Genomic DNA, 21,952 nt, shown 5'->3' on the forward strand with positions numbered 1-21,952 from the left:
TAACAAAAACAAAAACAAATTAATTAGTCATTTGTATTATGGCTTTTAGTGGAATCTTGATTTGGGCAACAATGCCTGATTAATTTACTTACAGAACGGTCAACAAAATAGTTAAATGTATGTGAAGTCCTTTGAGATGTTGGAAACACATGTTCATGTGTTATAAATGCAAGTATTTTCTTTCCTAAAAAGATTTTTCTAGCTGGTTGCCATTTCTTTCTTATGTAAACTATTCTCGGAGTATTTTTATTTTTTCTAAATTTCTCCCTTCCCCAACCTACCCTGAAGATAGCAATATACGCTCAAGTATAGCTCCACTAGGCCAGCAATGTAAGTGTGCTGCAACAAAGTGGTTATTTGTTCATGTGTGAGCCTAGAAAGTCTGGGTTGAGAAGCTACTCAACCATGGTCACTTGCCTATAAATCACTGTACTTCAAATGTAATTTATTTTGTGAAGTCCTTCAAGAAGCTTCAACATTATCAGTCACTGCAAAAATGCAAATGTATTTATCGGGTTGAAAGAAAGTAGATGAAGGCAAAATCACAGCTGAGCTGTACTCATCAAATCATCCATCAAATGAAGCACTTTCCAGCAGCATTCACTCGGCGGAAGCAGGAAGCTTGGCTGACTTTTCCTTTCCCAATGAAGGGCAGAGGTCAACTGTCGTAGCTTTACTGGCCGAGATCTACTAACTGAGCACAAAATGATAATCAACAGAAGCATCACTGGCCCAATATTTGCGGTCGGGGACTTGCCGCGGGCGGATGCTTCCGACCTGTAAAAAATCTACGAATTTACCTGGTGGTCCGGGAGGTAAGGATATTTGCGCTCATGGGCCTCTCCAGGTAGCCCCGTGGGTAGAGGCCCACGTATCCCAGGAGCGCATGCGGTTCACAGACAGGAAGCAAAGAGTTGGAATAAACGAGTCTTTTTCCGAGTGGCAGACAGTGACTTGTGGGGTAACGCAGGAATCAGTGCTTGGGCCCCAGCTATTCACAATATATATCAATGATTTGGATGAGGGAACCAAATGTAATACTTCCAAGTTTGCTGACGACACAAAACTAGGTGGGATTGTGAGTTGTGAGGAGGGTGCAAAGAGGCTTCAAGGCAATTTAGACAAGTTGAATGAGTGGGCAAATGCATGGCAGATGCAGTATAACGTGGATAAATGTGAAGTTATCCCACTTCAGTAGGAGAAACAGAAAGGCAGAGTATTATTTAAATGGTGATAGATTGGGAAATGTTGATGTACAGAGGGACCTGGGTGTCCTTGTACACCAGTCACTGAAAGCAAACATGCAGGTGCAGCAAGCAGTTAGGAAGGCAAAAGGTATGTTGGCCTTCATTGCAAGAGGATTTGAGTACAGGAGCAAAGATGTCTTACTACAGTTATATAGGGCCTTGGTGGAACCACACCTGGAGCACTGTATGCAGTTTTGGTCTTCTTACCTAAGAAAGGATATACTTGCCATAGAGGGAGTGCAGCGAAGGTTCACCAGACTGATTCCTGGGATGGCAGGACTGTCGTATGAGGAAAGATTGGGTCGACTAGGCCTGTATTCACTGGAGTTTAGAAGAATGAGAGGGGATCTCATTGAAACGTATAAAATTCTGACAGGGCTAGACAGACTGGATGCAGGGAGGATGTTTCCCCTGGCCGGGGGGTCTAGAACAAGGGGTCACAGTCTCAGGATACGGGATAGGACATTTAGGGCTGAGATGAGGAGAAATTTCTTCACCCAGAGAGTGGTGAATCGGTGGAATTCTCTACCACAGAAGGCTGTGGAGGCCAAGTCACTGAATATATTTAAGAAGGAGATAGATAGATTTCTAGACACAAAAGGCATCAAGGAGTATGGGGAGAGAGCAGGAATATGATATTGAGATAGAGGATCAGCCATGATCATATTGAATGGCGGAGCAGGCTCAAAGGGCCGAATGGCCTACTCCTGCTCCTATTTTTCTGTGTTTCTAAACTCTCCATTCCTCTGACTCTGGCCTCTTATGTATCCCTGACTCCTTTTGCACCACCAATGCCTTCAGCCTTCTAGTGGCCATGCTTTGGAATTTCCTCCCTCAGCCACTTCACCTCTCCAATTCCCTTTCCTCCATTACAACCCTCCTTTAAAACCCACCTCTTTGGTCAAACTCTTGGTCACACCCAAGCTTTACTTCTTTGGTTCAGCATTCCTTTTTCTTTAAACCTCTGAACTGTCTTTGGATGTTTTTCTACATTGAAAGCACTATGAAAATGCAACTCCTCAGTGAGATCCCTTATAATCCCTCCAAACAACTGAATATATTTTGTGGATTAAATTATATGCAGGAAACTTTCGATTAACCGGCCCCTAAATAACCGGAAATGTCGGTTAACCGGCAAAATTCAGGAGTCGGTTTCAGCTAACTTTTATTATTACTTGCACAGCAACAAATTGAGGAAGGCAAGGGTTTGGCTGCAGCTGTTGCTAAGCTGCAGAGATGCTTGCAACTTGTGGGCGTTCTTCTGAAGCCAGGGTTTGTTACTTCATACAGAGCTCTAAGGTCCGTATCTTTCAGTATAGCGTTCGGTTATCCGGAATTGTTGCTGAACCGGCACCACGTCGGTCCCGTCCGTGCCGGATACCAGAAAGTTTCCTGTATTTCTCATTGATTTTGGGAAATAAAATGGATGATCTGTTCCTTTATCGCATAAACACCAATGAAATGACCAGTTAATCTGTTTTTGTGATGTTGTTTGAGGGATGAATGTTGATCAGGACACTAGGTGAACACTACAGTTCTTTGTCATGGGATCTTTTATGTCCACCTGAACTGGAAGACGAGACTTAATTTAAAGTCTTATTGGAAACATGGCACCACTAACAATGCAGCACTTCCTCTTTACTGCACTGAAGTGTCAGCCAAGATTACATACTAAAATCCTGCAGTGGGGCTTGAACTCACTGTCTTCTAATTCAGAGGCAAGTGTGAAACTACTGAGTCAAAGTTGCAAAATAAGTCATTCATTTCATTGCTTTGGTTTAAAATGTAATAGCTGCACTAACCAGTTTCCTGTCGCGAAATTATTAATTTTTCAGGCACTAAAATGTTCATGTCTTATACAGATTTCAGTACAGTAATAAACCAAGGTCTACTGTTAAGAAGCCAAATCATGTTACAATAAAGGCAAAGAGATGAAAACAATCTTGAAGATCCTTTAATGCCAGTTGTTGCCACTAATTGAAGTGTTTAAGATAATTAAAGGATTTGATAGTTTCTCTCCATCTACCCTATCTCTTCTGCTGCGAAAGTCCAGAACAAAGGAGCATAACCTTAAAATTAGAGCAGGGGTGATATCAGGAAGCACATTTTCACACCATGGGTAGTGGCAACCTGGGACTCTCTCTCCCAAAAAGCTATTGAGGTTAGGTCAATTGAAAATTTCAAAACTGTGACTTCAGTTTTGTTAGGCAAGGGTATTACGGATTACAAAACCAAGGTGGGTAGATAGAGTTACGGAACAGATCAACCATGATCTAATTGATTGGCGGAACACTTAAGGGGCTGAATGGCCTACTCCTGTTCCTACGTACTTGTGTTATAATCATGTACAATAATGTTGATGAGGGCAAGGCGGTTGACGTGGTGTACATGGACTTCCAAAAGGCATTTGATAAAGTGCCACATAATAGGCTTGCCAGCAAAATTGAGGCCCATGGAATAAAAGGGACAGTGGCAGCATGGATACAAAATTCACTAAGTGACAGGAAACAGAGAGTAGCGGTGAACGGTTATTTTTCGGACTGGAGGAAGGTACACAGTCGGGTTTCCCCAGGGGTCGGTACTGGGACCACTGCTTTTCTTGATATATATTAATGACTTAGGCTTGGGTGTACAGGGCACAATTTCAAAATTTGCAGATGACAAAACTTGGAAATATAGTGAACAGTGAAGAGGATAGTGATAGACTTCAAGAGGACATAAACAGGCTGGTGGAATGGGCAGACACGTGACAGATGAAATTTAACGCATAGAACGAGGAGAGGCAATATAATCTATGGGGTACAATTCTAAAGGGGGTGCAGGAACAGAGAGACCTGGGTGTGTATGTGCACAAATCTTTGAAGGTGGCAGGGCAGATTGAGAACACAGTTAAAAAAGCATATGGGTTCCCGAGCTTCATAAATAGAGGCATAGAGTACAAAAGCAAGGAAATTATGATGAATCTGTATAAAACACTGGTTCGGCCTCAACTGGAGTACTGTGTCCAATTCTGGGCACCGCACTTTAGGAAGGGTGTGAAGGCCTTAAAGAGGGAGCAGAAAAGACTTACAAGAATGATTCCAGGGATGAGGGACTTCAGTTACATGGATAGACTGGAGAAGCTGGGGTTGTTTTCCTTAGAGCAGAGAAGGTTGAGAGGAGATTTGATCGAGGTGTTCAAAATCATGAGGGGTCTAGATAGAGAGAAACTGTTCCCGTTGGCGGAAGGGTCGAGAACCAGAGGACACAGATTTAAGGTGATTGGCAGAAGAACCAAAGGTTCTGTGATATGAGGAAAAATGTTTTTACGCAGCGAGTGGTTAGGATCTGGAATGCACTGCCCGAGAGGGTGGTGGAGGCAGACTCAATCACGGCTTTCAAAAGGGAGTTGGAGGGAAAAAAATTGTAGGGCTACGGGGAAAGGGCGGGAGAGTGAGACTAGCTAAAGTGCTCTTGCAGAGAGCCGGCATGGGCTTGATGGGCCGAATGGCCTCCTTCTGTGTTGTAACCATTCTATGATTCTATTCTAATAAAACAGCTAAGCTGGTACAATACTGTTGAGAATAAATGTGATGGTAATTTCCATCTAGAAAGAAAGCATATTACAAGCCAAACAATCAGTGACGGCTGAGAAGCAGAATAAGGCTGGCAATCACATCTGAAAGTGATGAGCTGAACATGCAGTTCTACCAAGTATCTCTTTAAAAATAAAATGCCTCTGGCATACAAAGAACTGTTTAAAGTCATTTCACCAACATTTTCAAAATTTAATACCTACTTTTAAAGGATTTTTAAAAATATATTTAAATTAAGATTGGAGAACTACACTTAATACTGTCCAGAGCCCTACAAGAATGTTACAGAAATGAAGATGCAAGATTATAAACTTTTTTTGTTTACTGAGCTTTTTCTACCAACGATCTAGCCAACAATTTGCACTGTGCATCACATTAAAAGCATTCTTTCGTCAGCTCTCTTTAGAGCACTTCAGTACTTTTCTGGCCCCAAGGCGTACGTCATAAGCAAGAGTCGACTATTTGTGAATTTATATGGAAGATAAGTATTTTCACCAAATGCTATTTCAATATTTAGCAGGGGCAAAAAAAAAATCTGCTACAAAACAGGTTGTTGAGAACACTAAATTTTGTCACTTAAATAGTTCTCTTGGCCGTCAATAACCAGGTCACATCCTTAATACAGTCCATGAATGCAGTTGATAAATCTTCATCTTGAGCTTTCTGGCCATTCTTTTTCTATGCAGTCCCACACCAATGTGTTTAACTCTAACTGCCCTCCTAAAGCAGGAGTCGGACATACGGCCCCTCGAGCCTGCTCCGCCATTCAATAAGATCATGCTGATCATCGACCTCAACTTCACTTTCTGGCCCTATCCCCATATCCCTTGATTCCCTTAGTGCCCAAAAATCTAGCGATCTCAGTCTTGAATGTATTCAACGACTGAGTAGCCACAGCCCTCTGTGGTACAGAATTCCAAAGATTCACAACCCTCTCAGTGAAGAAATTTCTCATTTCAGTCCTAAATGGCCCACCCCTTATCCTTAGACTATGACCCCTAGTTCTAGACTCTCCCGCCAGGGGAAACAGCTTCTCAGCAACTATCATTGTGGGAACATGTTAAGTTGGTACCCTAAACATCCCCTATTTGAACATTTCCCATTGTTTGTTCACTGCCTCACCTGCCAATTGTTTTTCCAATTTATCTTGGCAATAAAGTCAAACTACCTTAGCAACTGAGGCGTTTCCCAGAAGCCAGGTCAAGAATATAATTGGCAAATATTTGTAGGAAATATCTCAGCCACGCTCATGAGAGTTCCAAGATAGAGATTAAATATATATTTGTGAATTTTCTGAAAAATATGGTCCAGATATAATCACCTCCTGGATGTAATAGATGTTCATGAATCTGACAATGCATAACCATTTACACTGCAATTTAATTTAAACAGATTAGGCAACCTCACAACAGTAACCTAAGTATTTGCTTGCCTTTTTTTTTTAAACTAGGTAAAGTTACCAGTGACTTAAATTCATATTCCAATGCTTACGAGACCCTAAATGTGCACATATCAAGGATGTTTCAAAATACTAAATTTTATATATATATTATGAATTTAAGAAAGGGGTTGTCCGCTCACCAAACAGGATTACAAATTAGACTAATTGCTTGTTTAACTGCCAGTAGTATAGCAAATCGTTGCATCTGATCATACTATGAGCTATACTGGGAAGTGTAACCCGAATCATTCAATAGCTGTGAAAGTACAACCTACCAACAAGGCTGAATAGAAACCAGGCTGCGTCTCCCATTGTTTTAACCGCTCTTCAGCTGGCTTCAATACAGCCGTGTCTTGACTAGTAGCCTGGGTCAAAGCCTGCAGGACAACAGTGCTAGCACTATTGATATCCATAGAGAACCTGGCAAGAAAAGAAAAAGTACTTTCAACATATATAGTGAAAGAAGTTAACCCTGGAAAATGAGCAAAAAATAACATCTGTTACTGTTTCCAACAGCCTAGCACAGTAGATCAATAGCACCGCATAAAAAATATGAATGTTACAAAAGGCAATTCATATACAGGAAACTTTGTGCTATCCGGCACCCACGGGACCGAGCTGCTGCCGTTGCCTCAAAACTTCCGTACTCTCCAGTTAACGTTGAGAGATACAGAGATTCTTATCTCCGTATTTGACAACAAACACTGTTGCTTAGCAACAGCTTCTAAACACTCGGGTGTGGCCCTAAAGCTCTGTAGCTGAAGCTGTTGCTATAGCTACAGACCTTGCACAGCTCGACTGTTCAAACAAAGCAAAAAAAACAAACAAAAAGAATTAAAAAACGGCTGCTGATTTTTGCCGGTGGCTCCAGATTGCCAGATAGCTCACCTCCGGATAGCACAAAGTTTCCTGTAACCATCTTTACAATGATATCACTGACAAAAATCAAGAGATTGGCCTGGATTTTGCTGTACTTATAACGGCACGGCTGAGTGTTTTTAACAAGTGTAATAAGTGATAGTTACCTCAAAATACTGTTAGTGTAATAAGTGATAGTTACCCTCAAAGCCTCCTTGAAAAAGTGTAACATCCCCACCAACACCTGGGAATTCCCTGGCCCAAGACCGCACAAAGTGGAGGAGAAGCATCCAAGAAGGCGCCGAACACCTCAAGTCTCTTCGCCGGGAGCAAGCGGAAGCCAAGCGCAGGCAGCGCACGTCAACCCAAGCACCCCACCCACCCGCCCCTTCAACCACTGTCTGCCCCACTTGTGACAGAGACTGCAGGTCCCACATTGGACTCAGTCACCTGAGAACTCATTTTTAATGTGGAAGCAAGTCATCCTCGGTTCTGAGGGACTGCCTAAGAAGAGGAGTTACTGTTGAACAACCTTGTGGCCCTGAAAAATTAATTTTACAAGGGTGGAGTCTCATTCCCTCAGAAGAAAATGAATGTTGCAGATTTTTAATTTTAAAAAATTAAAAATTTGTTTTTCTCTATGTCTTTCCCTTAATCTCATATGCATGTATCAATCTTTATTTCACTTCCTGTACAATGATTTAAATATAATTTATATCTCCTGTCTTTTACTCCCTGCTTTGCAGTCTGCATGTTTCAATGAGAATTCTTCAACCTGATTTGTTGTCGAGCCTCCAAGTTGCTTTTCCTGCTCAGACACCCATAGATCCCCTATAGAGGGCACCGCACTGGATCAGACGCCCGATTACTAGAAATCTCCGCTGACAAGCCTATGAAATGTCTCTGGGCAACTGTACACGAGGTGAACAGCAAAGCCGTTCCTTCACCGCTTACAGCAAAATCTGTGCCATTATGCTGTACTGATGAACGCGAGCCCACTGCACTCGAAACACCAAATGTTATAATGCAAGCATCAACTGCACGCAGTCCGTTAAATAGAACATTGGTATTGGAATTTGTCCCTCTTACAACAAGGTGTGCTAAAACAGACAGATTATGGATAGCTTAAACTTATACATTTATTTAAACTGTTCATTGCAGTTGGATTAAAATCATGATGCAAATACCATTTCTCACATTTCATGAGTGAAAGAGCTTTCAGAAGGTTTTCTGAAGGCTTGCAATGTATAAAAGAGTCTTTTATTAATTTTCACAAGAATTCAGTCTTATTTATTTTACACAATCTACTTTTGCATTTACAGATTCAGGTCGGCCACAGCTACCTACTAGGGTTCAGTGGTGTCAATCACTCCTTTAAATGGATGGTTTGCCTGTTTTTTTTATAGAACCAGAGCAGATAAGCCCCTATATCTGACGGTCTGCGGGAGTGTAAATATTAAACTCTCGTGATCCAGACAAAATCTGTGTTTCAAGCACATATACACCTTAAATCTCTGCGAAAGCGGACCGAGTTAACACTAGACAAAGCGTCATTTGGTTCAGCTCGTAAGCAGTTTTATCTACAATAGACAAAAGAGAGAACAGAGAATCTAGCAAAAGTCATTTGGTGCAATCAGTTCATCTTCTGTTCGCTACAGTTAAAAACTAAAAGAACACGCAGACACTAGCTCACTTGAGGGGGATACTTAAAGAAAGACGGATTCACTCTCTGTCCTACCAATAGTGAGGAGCCCATCTCTCCTTCACACACTTTCTGCTGCCTTGACTGACCTCTGGTGTCTGCGCTAATTCTTAAAAAGCCTCCCTTCAAAGGATAAAAAAATTTACCACCACCAAGGTACCAGATGTTTCCCGAATGACCAGACATTTGTAACAAACGGGACATTGTTCGAGATTTGAGCAGAACAACTGCCCATCCTGCATTTAAAATCACTTCTCATCTGCCTGTGGATGGCCACCCCAGCATGAGGCGGTCTGGAGAAAGTACTCCTTTTCAGGTAAGATCCTGCCCAAAATATATTAGGGCAGTTCATTTAGATCCTATTTGCAGAAACAGAACGGCTACAGAATCCCAACCGTGACATCCATATTTGTCCATATCCAACTGCAACTTATTTTTGAGGGTTTAATTATAGCCATATTCTAGACATGCACAGAATGAAAGTCAATTCAGTCAAGTGTTGGGATAATAAGGAATTCAACACAGAAAACTAACTAAATCTGATACAAAAGTTCATAATTTACTTGTACAAATCCTCCTCCTAAAGGCATTACTACACAGAGGTTCAGAAGTTAGAATTTTCTCAATCCTGACCTCTTCTCATTTCTGCTACAAGTTGTCCAAATAGGAGAATAGTCCTCGCTTTAGATTGGCATCGTCACCAATGTTCCCTTTAAGCTGCGGCGGCCACGCAACGCTCTGCAGTTCCCACGCAGCCAGCTCACCAGCTTTTAAATAGGAGAAACCATGCATGTGTGGTATTTTTAAGGGGTCGCGCACCCCAAAAAAATTAAAGGGATCATTGATCTTCACTGTGAGCCTAAGCAGCCTACCCACTCCATGCCAACATTCCATAATAAAGAATGAAAGAGATCCAGAGGTGCTCCAGTCAGCAGCCCACTCGAGAACCAACTAAAAACTCTCCCACTACAGTATGTACAGTCAGTGGAATACAATGACTGAGAGTTGGCCATGGAGTTGAAAAGTAAGCAGACTTAAGTATTACTGAATCCGTAACTAGCAAAGGGCAGTTCAATACACAGCCATAGATTCCAATTCATATAATTTCCTAGTTAAGAGCCCAAGGCTCAAACATTGCACTCAGACTACACAACAGCATATTTAGCATCAATAAACAGCAACTAAAATAAACTCCAATAGCTCCTTTATTAACCTACCTCTCTCCAGATCTCAGTTTCACAATAATTCACACAAATATTCAGATGGAACAATTGTCTCTAATTACTTGTATCGAGCAAACAACCTGGAAGAGAAAGCATAAAGGAACTGAACAAAAGCGCATTCCATATTGGAAAAACAAATCACAAATATTAGTCTTAATATAAATATTGAAAATAGTCCAGGTCAGCTGCTCTCCATTTACATCTCATTAAGCAGATGCAATTATCGTGAACAAAACATTAATTCAATGTAATTAAGAATGCTAATATTTACTCAGATTATCTGCACATTAAAATCTGAATGCATGATGCTTAATGAAGGAACCAAGATCCATATATTGTTCCAGGTCACTGCTGTCCTTGCTAAATACACAGCAAGCAACTATATAATGATTAATAATGAAAGGACACAGAATGAGGTTTTTACATTGAGATATCTAGGTGAAGGACAGCAAGTTGTAAATAAAAGGAAACACTAAGCCAATCAGAAAGCTGTGATTAGGTGACACCAACTGGTTTTAAAAGTCATTAAAAGGTAAGAAAGAGTTGTGAGTGAATGGGTTGAGTAGTTAAGTGCAATGGAATGACCATTATTTGCAATAATGGAAGGAACCATTATATATAAGAGCATAGAATATAAGAGCAGGGAGGTTATGATGGAGCTGTACAAAACGCTGGTAAGGCCACAGCTGGAGTACTGTGTGCAGTTCTGGTCGCCTCACTATAGGAAGGATGTGGTTGCTTTGGAGAGGGTGCAGAGAAGATTCACCAGGATGTTACCTGGGATGGAGCGCCTCAGCTATGAAGAAAGACTAAACAGGCTGGGGTTGTTTTCCTTGGAGCAAAGAAGGCTGAGGGGGGACCTGATTGAGGTGTACAAAATGATGAGGGGCATAGATAGGGTAGATAAAGAGGAACTTTTCCCCTTAGTAGGGGGGTCAATAACAAGGGGGCATAGATTCAAGGTAAGGGGCAGGAGGTTTAGAGGGGATTTGAGGAGGAACTTTTTCACCCAGAGGGTGGTTGGAGTCTGGAACTCACTGCCTGAAAGGGTGGTAGAGGCAGGAACCCTCACAACATTCAAGAAGCATTTGGATGAGCACTTGAAATGCCATTGCATACAAGGCTAGGGACCAAATGCTGGAAAATGGGATTAGATTGGACAGGGCTTGATGGACGGCGCAGACACGATGGGCCGAAGGGCCTCTTCCTGTGCTGTATAGCTCTATGACTCTATGAACCCTCCTCCCATAATGGAAACTGGCAGAAAATTAAACGTCCTTAAACGAAGATACAGTAATATCTAAGGCACAAGAATGAAGACAATGCAAGTAAGATAATTGAATTCAATCTTGCTTGGGCTGCAAGATTGTCAGGCAAGAGGAGAAAAGTGCTAGTGAGCTGTGCAATGAGGTGACGCTGTGCACTCAAGGCTCTTGCATTAAAATTCTGACAGAAAATTGTACAATGATTGAAGTTTTACTGTAAGCAGATGTGCAATAGTCCAAGCTCAAAAGCATTCTGTTCCCATGGCAAACAACTATTTAATTCAATATACTAAATTGGGACTCTCAACAAATATTCCTTTTACTGCTTTTTTTTTGCAAACCACAATCTGTTGGAACAGAAGTGCCTCTTACTAAATGTTTAGAACCATTAAGTATATATACTAATTGATGCTCAATATATTAGAAGCAATTAACATGCCAAAACTTAATTTGAAATGTTTCTAGCTAGATTGCTGCAAACAGCAAGCTTCAACAAATCAATAAGCAATTTATTCCAAGGAACATTTTGCCACGTAATGTTGTATGTGTGGGCAAGGGAAGGTCTCTAATCCAACAATTTCCTCCAAAAAGTGTCCTTGTCTGGGGAGGTCATTACTTAACTGCAATGCCCTCCCATAGTCAAATATTCTGCCAACACTTAAGTCAGGATTTGCACATGCATGGAACAGACAGGCCTCCAGCACCCATGGGATTGTTCTCTCAGCAAGGAGTCAATGCATTCTGGAAAGGAGGGGAAGATAGAAAAGTAGCAAGGAAAAAAAAATTGATGGACAAACAAGGTTGGCCCAGAAATTCGGGTCTCCATGGGTGAGTACGCACGGGGTACTCACCCGTAGGCCCAATGGAAGTGCCGGTTTCCTGCATGCACAGGAAACCGGCACTTCCGTTCCTCTGAACAAAGGGGTTCAGAGGTCGAACATGTGCGCAGGAGGGCATCGAACTTCGGTCTGTTTTTTTTTTATATACAGGTTTTCCCGGGAACGTAAGCCTGCAGAATTTAGAAATGTAAAAAGCAGGTGTAAGGCCTGCTTTTTACAAGGTAAGTGGTGAATTAATTAAAATTAAAACATTTTTTCCCACAGGTTTATTATTTTTAAATACTTTAAAGCAAGGTAAGTTTATTTTCAGCCCCGTTAGAAAATAAAATTATTTTTTTCAAAAATTTAAATTGTTTAAAATAGTTATTTCATGTAATTTATAGTTTATTAAAAAATGTGATTTAAAAAAAAATGTATTTGAAGATTTAGTGCTATTTTGGGGCCGTAATATTTATAAGTCTTGACAGCACTGCCTGTCAGACTTATAAATGGAGCATTCCCTGCTCCGATTGGCTGCCCATGGCCCACATGATCCCAGGGGACGCATCGAACTAACTGCACCCCTGGGATACGCAAGCACTGCGCGCCGGCAGCTGGACCAGGCCCCGGATCAGAATTCCACGGGGGCCCACAGCTCAACGGCCAGCGCGCAAGCTAAGTGCAGGTTGGGGGCTTGCACCCACGGGAAGCCCCCGACCCGAATTTCTGGGCCAATGATGGGGGATGATACTAGCAAAGTCCAGAAAGTCCAAAATAAAGACCAGCCAATCCTAGCTGGTAAAGCAAGCAGAATTGGAAATCTAATGGGGATAAATATACAAAAAATAATGACGTTATCATTTTATCTGAAATAAGTGCTGGTACATTTTTTTTTTTTAACTCATTAAATATCTACTTTTCTTTAAAAAAAAAATCCAAAATTACCCTCCCCAGGAAAAATCCAATAATTACTAGCCCTTCTGTCCTCATGACAGCCAACAGTTCCCTTCCCTCTGGCATTGTTCCTCTTCCCTTCAAAACCACTAAGAGACCCTGACACAAAAAACCCACCACCCACCCACAATCTATCTGTCCTCTGTCACTTCATCTTTAACCTCCCTCCCCTTTCTAAGGTTCTCAAACTTGTCATCACCTCTCAGCTGTGCACCCTTTTCTCCCATAACTCCCTGTTCCAATCCGTCATCTGGTTTCCACCCATCTCAGTACCAAAAATGGCCCTAATCGAAGTTAGAAATGACAACCTCCGATTGTAATTAGTGTTCCCTTTGTCTTCCTTTATCTCTCTGTAGAGTTTGACACAGTTGACCATGCCATCCTCCATCACTATCTCTCCTCTGCCGTCTAGCTCCATGGTATTACCCTTATGTGGTTCCACTCCAGTTGAAGCCAGTACATGTTCAGCAATGGTTTCTCCTCTCTTTCATGCACTGTCACCTCGGGAGTCCCCCAAGGATCTTTCCTTAGCCGCCACCACCTCCTCTTCCTTAGCTACATGCTGCCCTTTGGTGACATTATTAACAGACAGTGTCAACTCATTATATGATGACTGATGCCCACCTCTACTTTTCTACCATTTCTCAAGTCCCCATAATCACTTCCAAGCTATTTAACTATCAGCCCAACATCAAATCTTCATGAGTCACAACTTCCTCCAGGTGAATAGTGGGAAGAACAAAGTCATTGCTTACAGCACCCACCAAAAATACCATTCCCTTGCCACTGATGCCATCCCCCTTTTTGGCCACTCGCCCGTGCTAAAGAAAACTGAGTGCAACCTCAATGACATGTTTGACCCCAAACTAAGCTTCATACCCCACATCCTTTCTGTCACTAAGTCTGCTTACTACCACCTCCATGACATTGGTCATCTCTGCTGCTACCTGAAGCCTTCCCCCCCACACCAGTAAAAAGCTTATCCACAATTGTCACCTCCAGACTCAATAGTGTTTTCTATATTGGTCTTCCATTGCTCAACTTCCATAAACACCAACTTGCCAAAAACACAACTGCCCACATCCTGTTCCACACCAAGTCTTGCTCACCCATTACCTTGTCCTTGTTGACCAACATTGGCTCCCTTTTCTCCAGCACATTCCATTTAAAATCCTTGCTCCGTCTTCAAATGCTTCTGCAGCCTTGCACTCTTCCCTACCTTTGCAACCTCCTCCAGCCAACTATTCCCTCCTACAATCTTCAATCCTCCAACTCAGGCCTCCTGCTTATCCATCTTCCCTTCACCTCGTCTCTCTAACCACCCACCACCTCGCACTCTGCCTCTCTACCTGTGTCCTCTTTTAAAATACCATCTGTTTATCCCAGCCTTCAGTCATCTCTCCTAGCCTCTCTCCCATTCCTCTTACTTCTCTTCAAAGCATACTACCAAGTTTGTGTTGTTCACACAAGTATTGTATTATAGCAGTTCATATCTTGAATTACTATTTTCTGGCCATCTGGGTGCCAAGGTTAAGTAACATTTTTGTCCCTGCCCTTTTAGCTATTAGTAAGCAAATCCAACCAATTCACTACCCTGCAATTTGCATGAGTTGCTGGCCTGTAATTTGCAGTCAGCAGCAAACCTAAGGTGCGCGCCGCTGACCTCGACGAAAGCTGCCCACAAAGATCTCAATCTCTGTGGCGAGAAGTTTGCCTTTCTCGACGAGCTATTGATTCTAACGCTGTGTAATGGGAATCCCCAGCGAAGAGCTGCAATGATGTTAACAAGCTGTCTAAGCAGCCAATCACATTGAAGAATTCTCAGACAGCAAACCAAGAAATGAAAAGCAGTTTTATCCGCATTTTTTATAAAAATGTTAGAGTGAAATAAATATTGGGACTTTCACATGGGGATAAGGTAGAAGCTGAAATATCATGATAAAAACTTTTTTTTTAAATTTCTACATTTTTAAAATATCGTAATTTTTATTATAATGTAGAAATTTGACTCTACAAATATAATTAGTTTTTCAGGGCCAGAACGGTTGTTTAGCAGTCAATACGCTGTTAAAATCCCAGTTACACCTACTCCATCAAGGCTCAACATTTAATGGGGTATTTAACAACGATATTAGCGCAGAAAAGCCCAAGTTTTCACCAGTTCCACTGATTTCCCCGATTACACTGATTGATAGCTATTGGGGGGCGGAGGGGGGGTCCACAGCGCAGCCTGTGTCGGAGCTGTGAATGACTGACCGCAACTTCAGGATTTCCGTGTTTAGATGTGCACGCGCTAAATCCTGAAGTTACAGTCAGTTTCAGAGGGGTAATGATGGCAAAAAATTCACCGTCATTACCCACTGCAAAATACAGGATCTGTTGACAGAACTTTTTGATTTTGTATTAACAGCTAATTTCCCTTCTGTCCTTTGCAGATTTCACTAAACAAAGTTTTAAAAAGGTTTATTTGTGTTTGAAATGAACAATGCTTAGATTCAATTATTTGCAATTTCTTCCATACTTTTCTGGGTTGGGGGAATTGTGAGTTTTGTGCTCAAGTTGAGGGATGTCAATTCTGGAGAATAGAACATTTTCCATTTCAAGTACCTAGTGTCAGCATGAAGCATACCCAGGTCAGGTATGGCACAATAAGTAAACTGAAGTCTGTACAATTTACTTCATCCAAAAAGCCTAAAACAAACAATCCACTCCCCTACCACTGCACCAGTATGATATTTTTCTCACTTTCCACACCAAACACGTGTCCCAGTAAGAATGGTAATATTGTAACAAATTTGGGTTATGTTTTGTGCTGTGGACCTACATCCATCAAAAACTGAATTGAGCATCTCGAAACATTTCTTGAAGGAGCCTTACAGTCTGAAAACATGAGACATGAGAGGCGAGTGACTGACCTCCTGACTCCTGAAAAGTCTTTCCATCACAAGGCACAAGTCAGGAGTGTGATGGAAGACTATCCACTTGCCTGGATGAGTGCATCTCCAACAACACTCAAGAAGCCTGACACCATCCAGGACAAAACAGCCCGCTTGATTGGAACCCCATTCACCACCTTAAACATTCACTCCCTCCACCACCGATGCACCGCGTCTGCAGTCTGTACCATCTACAAGATGCACAGCAGTAACTGGCCAAGGTTTCTTTGACAGCACCTCCCAAACCCGTGACCTCTACCACCTAAAAGGACATGGGCAGCAGGCATGTAGGAACACCACCTCCAAGTTCCCCTCCAAGTCTCACACCATCCCGACTTGGAAATATATCGCTGTTCCTTCATCGTCGCTGGGTCAAAATCCTGGAACTCCCTCCCTAACAGCACTGTGGGAGTCCCTTCACCACACGGACTGCAGCGGTTGAAGGCAGCACACCACCACCTTCTCAAGAGCAATTAGGGATGGGCAATAAATGCTGGTCTTGCCAGCAATGCCCACATCCCATAAATGAATTTTAAAAACTTCCATTACATCAATCTGGTTGGATTCAAACTAGAGTCCCAGAGGTGAAAAGTCAGCACCTAATCGGAGATGTCAATCAATCCTTGGTTTTCTGGAATTTAAACAACTTCTGTTCCACATTGCAGTTACGGGCAGAAATCTCAAGACACCGCCTCCTCTCTCCACATTAAACAGGAAGTCTATCCCGTTATAAAAGATGTTCCAAACACAATGGACTGATTCCACCTTCACAATTCATCACAACACAAGCATACAACTAACTGTGTACACAGAGGTATCAGCGTGCACTCAAGAAAGTGAAGCATCAAATATACCCACAGAATAAATGCAGTTTGCACAGAGTTGCTTTCCTAGAATGCATCACACGTGCTACAATAGCAGAATGATTCCACTAGTCATAGACAATAATTCTAAGATTAACACTCCACATATGTCACATACAAGTGTGTCATGGCCAGCCATGCCATATGATGCACATCTCCAGAAATAATGGTGAATGGATAACAAATTTTAATTATGTTATGGTCAAGAGAGTATATCAACCAAAAAGTTCTTGGTTTCTCGCCAGAGGCACGTCAATAACAGGCATTCACAAACCTGCCCAACTGAGCCTCAAGCACCTTGCCCATCAAAGAGCACCGGACAGAATCAGTGAGATTGACTGGTCATAATAAGATGCTCGCGCACCAATCAGGAGGATGATGTGTATAACTGGAATTCTCTTTGATGCTTCAGATGGTTTAAGATTAACCTGCCAGCTCCTGTATCTATGATGCTGTTGGTATGCCTGCTTGGTGCCTTGCCTGCTTGTGCAGATTTTCCATGGGCTATCCTGGAAATGGAAAGGGAAGATGTGTTGCTGAGATAAGATTAAGTGGAATGAGAACAAAGTAACCTTTGCAGACTTTTTTAATGTGTAGTGCATCCAATGTGCCTGAAAAATGCAATAATGCAAATTAGGTAAATTTACTGAGAATCCCAGAGAACTGCAAAACTGTTCTCAGTGGAACTGAGAATATCATTTCAAGAAAAAGAAACCAGAAACTGTAAAAGCAGCAGAGAAGTAAAAAGGGCTAACCTGATACCTGATCTTTAATTGTTAACGAGGCTGGCGCCCATGATGTTACCCCTTGCTGGTAGGAACAATGTAGGGCGGCGGGCAGAAACTGTACAGACATTAGGTGATTGCAAACGCATTACCATAATGTTTAGGTGATCATGAACACATTACCAGGATGTTTACTTAGCTGTAACCCATTCAGTAAAATGTGACTTGTATATTTCGAACTGCCAGACCAGGAAATCCAATTAAATGTATACGTGCACAGTTCAGGATTGGTGCAGAATGTACGAGGTGTTAATGCTTTCTCAAAGCAGGGATAAAAATGTAACACGCTGTATGAGAAATTGCTTACTCTGTTGGATTCGTCAGACTCTTGCAGGAGTCGGTGCTGATATATCAGAGTAAGACTCCGCGGAAAATAAATCGTTTAAACTCTCCAGGTGTATTCGACTCAGTGATTGCTGAACCAGACTGAGGGTAAAAGAATCCGTTCTATCAGAACCTTTCAATCTGCATCTCCACCAGTCAGGATTAGGCTAGCTAGGGCTTTAAACTAAAAAGGAGGGGGGTGGTGAGGTGAAGGGAAATTTAGAAATTTAAAGAGAAAGGTCAAGGCAATGGAGCAGTGTAGCGATTTAGGTAAAGATAAGCAGTGTGTGACAGGAAGGGACAGAGACCCAGACAAGTTGTCTGCTCATTTGTGGTCTAGCACTAAAACTGTCGGACTATCACAAAAACCCAAATAGCTGACTAAATGTCCTTCAGGTAATGGAACTTGCCACCCAACTAGTTTTGCCTACATGTGATTCCAGTCCCACACTAAGTGTTTGACTCAATGTCCTCAGTGCAACTAGGGATGGACCCAAACCGCAAACCAAAAAAAAACCAACAGCTCATCAGATACACAAGATTCACAATAGGCCTGAATGCCATGAAATTTTCTGGAAAGGTCGTGTGCGTCCATTTCATGCTGGGTACTGAGATAATCAATCAAAGGGAATTGAACAAACAATAAACCAGTGTGTTATAAACACACTTGTCTTGAGATAGTTACAGTGCAAGTTCTATTTTCTTGACGGAAGTTGTAGAATCACCAGAAAGACATGATATGAATCCTGTAGATTCCCTAAATCCTTTGTTTCAATAAATATTCTCTCCAAGACATTAAAGGTAGATACATCCAGATGCTTCCACACCACGGAAACGTAGCCAACTGCAGATGTGCGGGTCAACCTCCCATAGTGTGAGCAAGCCCAGATTCCAGGAAGCGAAAGCATTGTAAACATGGCCTATAATTCTGCTGCTGGGTTATGGCCATCTTGGAATAGACACAGGGAACTAGTTCTGCAAGTTTGCTGTCTGAATCTCCACTTTCACACCAAAGCCGAGCAATACCCAATAAAGAACAAAGGCAATACAGGAAACTGTGCGCTATCCGGCACCGACGGGACCGAGCTGTTGCCGTTCCCTCAAAACTGCCGGACACTCCAGCGCTAATGTTGAAAGATACGGAAGCTTCTGAGCTCCGTATCTGTCAACAAACCCTGTTGCTTAACAGCTTCTAAACAGTCCAAGCGTCTCTGTAGCTTAGCAACAGCTTCAGCAGACCTTGGCTGTTGAGGAAAAAAGCAACGAGAAAAAAAAACCTAACAAAAACGGCACCTGATTTTTGCCAGTGGCTCAAGCATTCCGGACAGTTAGCCTCCAGATAACACAAAGTTTCCTGTACTTAGCCGGACCAAGATCACACTCCCAAGCAAGATCCTGGAACCCAATGTTTAAGCACAAAAATAAGGTCGTGTCTATTTGCAACACCAGATTTCTGATTGGTCCCCTTGGAGGACAAGGCAGACCCAGCAGTTTGTCTGGAATGTGTAATTAGATCCTGCCTGCCTAAGTAATCAAGTACTTTGCAATGTGTAATTCGAGCCATTCATTCTGATTGCCAGGCTCCAGACAGAGCTCACAGAACAGAAAGGGCTCACCCTCACGAGTTAAGACCTTCTCCCCCTCTTCCACCCCCAGAACAAGTTTCCGCACCCCCTCCAACAAGTTCCTCACCTTACCCCCACCCCCCCCCCCAAGCTTCTGACCTTTACACTCCCCAACAAGTTCCTGAACTCTCTCCCCTCCCTTCCTCTCTATCTACCGCATAGGCCACATTGTAATCTAATGTAATTGTAGCGCATGTATTTTTGATATAACTTTAGTGTATGCATCTCGGGGAGTGTGTGTGTGTGTGTGTGTGTGTGTGTGTGTGTGTGTGTGTGTGTGTGCGCGCTAAGTCTATGCAGCAGAACCTGGTCTCCGATTGTCCTGGGTTTCCTTGCCATTGGACCAAGACCTTGCTCTGTCAAGTTCGTATGCTAGCTGGTGTGCAACGGCCACCCCACATTAAAAGAATTCACGCACAGGCGTCTTTAAAATGAAGTTTGGGATCCGGAACGTCATGGCCCTCATGGATAACCCCAATAGCGACAGACCCGAACGTCGCACTGCTATCGTAGCCCGGGAACACAAACACTTCAAAATCGACATTGCCGCTCTGAGCGAGACATGGTGGGTAGGAGAAGGCCAGCTTAAGGACAAGGTGGCGGATACACCTTCTTCTGGAAAGGCAAACCAGAAGAGGAACGGCGTCTCCAATGAGCTAGTTTGGCATCTTCGAGATTCCCCTTGTGGGATAAATGAACACCTCATGACCCTTCGGCTCACTCTAACCCGGAATCAGTACGCTACGGTTGTCAACCCTGGAAGCTACATACGAGGCCAAAGAGGGATTCTACTCCAGCCTTGAACAATCCCTGTCCCGAGTTCCAACGGGTGACAAGCTGATTCTCCTTGGCGATTTTAATGCCAGAGTTGGAAAAGACACAAACCTCTGGAGAGGTGTGATTGGCAGGGAAGGAGTAGGGAAAACCAACTCCAATAGAATCCTTCTCCTGACAAAATGCTAAGAACATGGTCTTGTCATAACCAACACCTTGTTCCATCAGAGAGATAAGTACAAGGCCTCATGGCAACACCCTGGCTCCAGGCACTGGCGTTGGACTATGTCATCGTCCAAGTGAAGGACCGCAAGGATGTCCGCATCACCCATGCCATGACAGGAGCGGACAACTGCTGGACTGACCACCACCTAATCCGTTCCGTTATCTCCATCAACCTAGCCTCAAAATGGCGGCAGCAACAGAAACGTTGCCGCAGAAAAATCAACATTGAAGGACTCAAAGACCCTGCAAATAAAGCCCTATTCAGTCAACTCCTCACAGCTAACCTGATGACTCCCAATGAACTGGAGCCGCAGAGTATCCATAGTGCCTGGTCTGCCCTTAAGTCCACCATAATTAGCACCTGCAAAGAGACTTTTGGTTACTCTACCAGAAAACATCAAGACTGGTTTGATGAGAATGACCAGGAGATCCAGGAGCTAATAAATCGTAAACGCAAGGCATTCTTGAATTGGAAACATCATCACAACTCCAGGGAAAGAAGACAGATTTACAGACAACTGATGGCCAAGGTCCAACAAAAAACTCGTGGCCTAATGAACAGATGGTGGGTGGAAAGAGTGCAGGAGATCCAGCAGCTAGCCAACAACCATGACGTGCATGGATTCTTTAGCGCAGTCAAGGCCATCTATGGTCCAAGCACCCATCCCGCTGAGAGCTAAGAATGGTGAGGTCCTCATCAAAGACAGAAAGGCAGTCAGAGCCCGCTGGAAGGAACACTTCGAAGATCCCCTCAAGACCAAGACTCCGTCTTCGACGTGAGCGTCCTTGACTCCATCCCACAGCATGCTACCCACCGCTATCTCGGCAGTCCCAGCCCAGCCGGAGGTTGAAAAGGCCATCCGACAGCTGAAAAACAACAAGGCTTCCGAAGTAGATGAAATCCTCACCAAAGTACTAAAGCATGGCGGAGAAGTACTCTTGGTGTGAATCCATGACCTTATCTCCCTTATCTGAAAGGAGGAGCGCATACCTGGGGATTTCAGAGAGGCCATAATCATGACCATCTTCAAGAAAGGAGACAAGTCCGATTGCGGTAATTACAGGGGAGTTTCCCTGTTGCCTGCCACAGGGAAAGTCATTGCAAGAATCCTCCTCAATCGTCTCCTCCTAGTGGCTGAAGAGCTGCTCCCAGTCACAATGTAATTCCGCCCACTAAGAGGCACAATGGACATGATTTTCACGATGCAGCAAATCCAAGAAAAATGTATGGAGCAGCAACCTCTGTACATGGACTTTTTTGACCTCACAAAGGACTTCAACTCTGTCAACCAAGACGGATTATGGAGTGTCCTTCTCAAATTTGTCTGTCCTCAAAA

General features: G+C 42.9%; 1 protein-coding gene across 1 annotated transcript in view; it reads right to left on the reverse strand.

The window, feature by feature from the left end:
• ipo11 (importin 11) overlaps nucleotides 1-21,952 on the reverse strand; it is an 880,228-nt gene that overhangs the window by 836,741 nt on the left and 21,535 nt on the right. Inside the window, exon 2 of the mRNA XM_085965921.1 lies at nucleotides 6,539-6,683. Coding sequence (XP_085822047.1) covers nucleotides 6,539-6,676 — 138 coding nt within the window. The 5' untranslated portion in view covers nucleotides 6,677-6,683. The remainder of the gene's footprint in view (nucleotides 1-6,538; nucleotides 6,684-21,952) is intronic.

This window comes from Somniosus microcephalus, chromosome 2 (assembly GCF_052327205.1).
Source record: "Somniosus microcephalus isolate GS21.2 chromosome 2, FLI_Smic_1.0, whole genome shotgun sequence".
Classification (NCBI taxonomy): domain Eukaryota; kingdom Metazoa; phylum Chordata; class Chondrichthyes; order Squaliformes; family Somniosidae; genus Somniosus; species Somniosus microcephalus.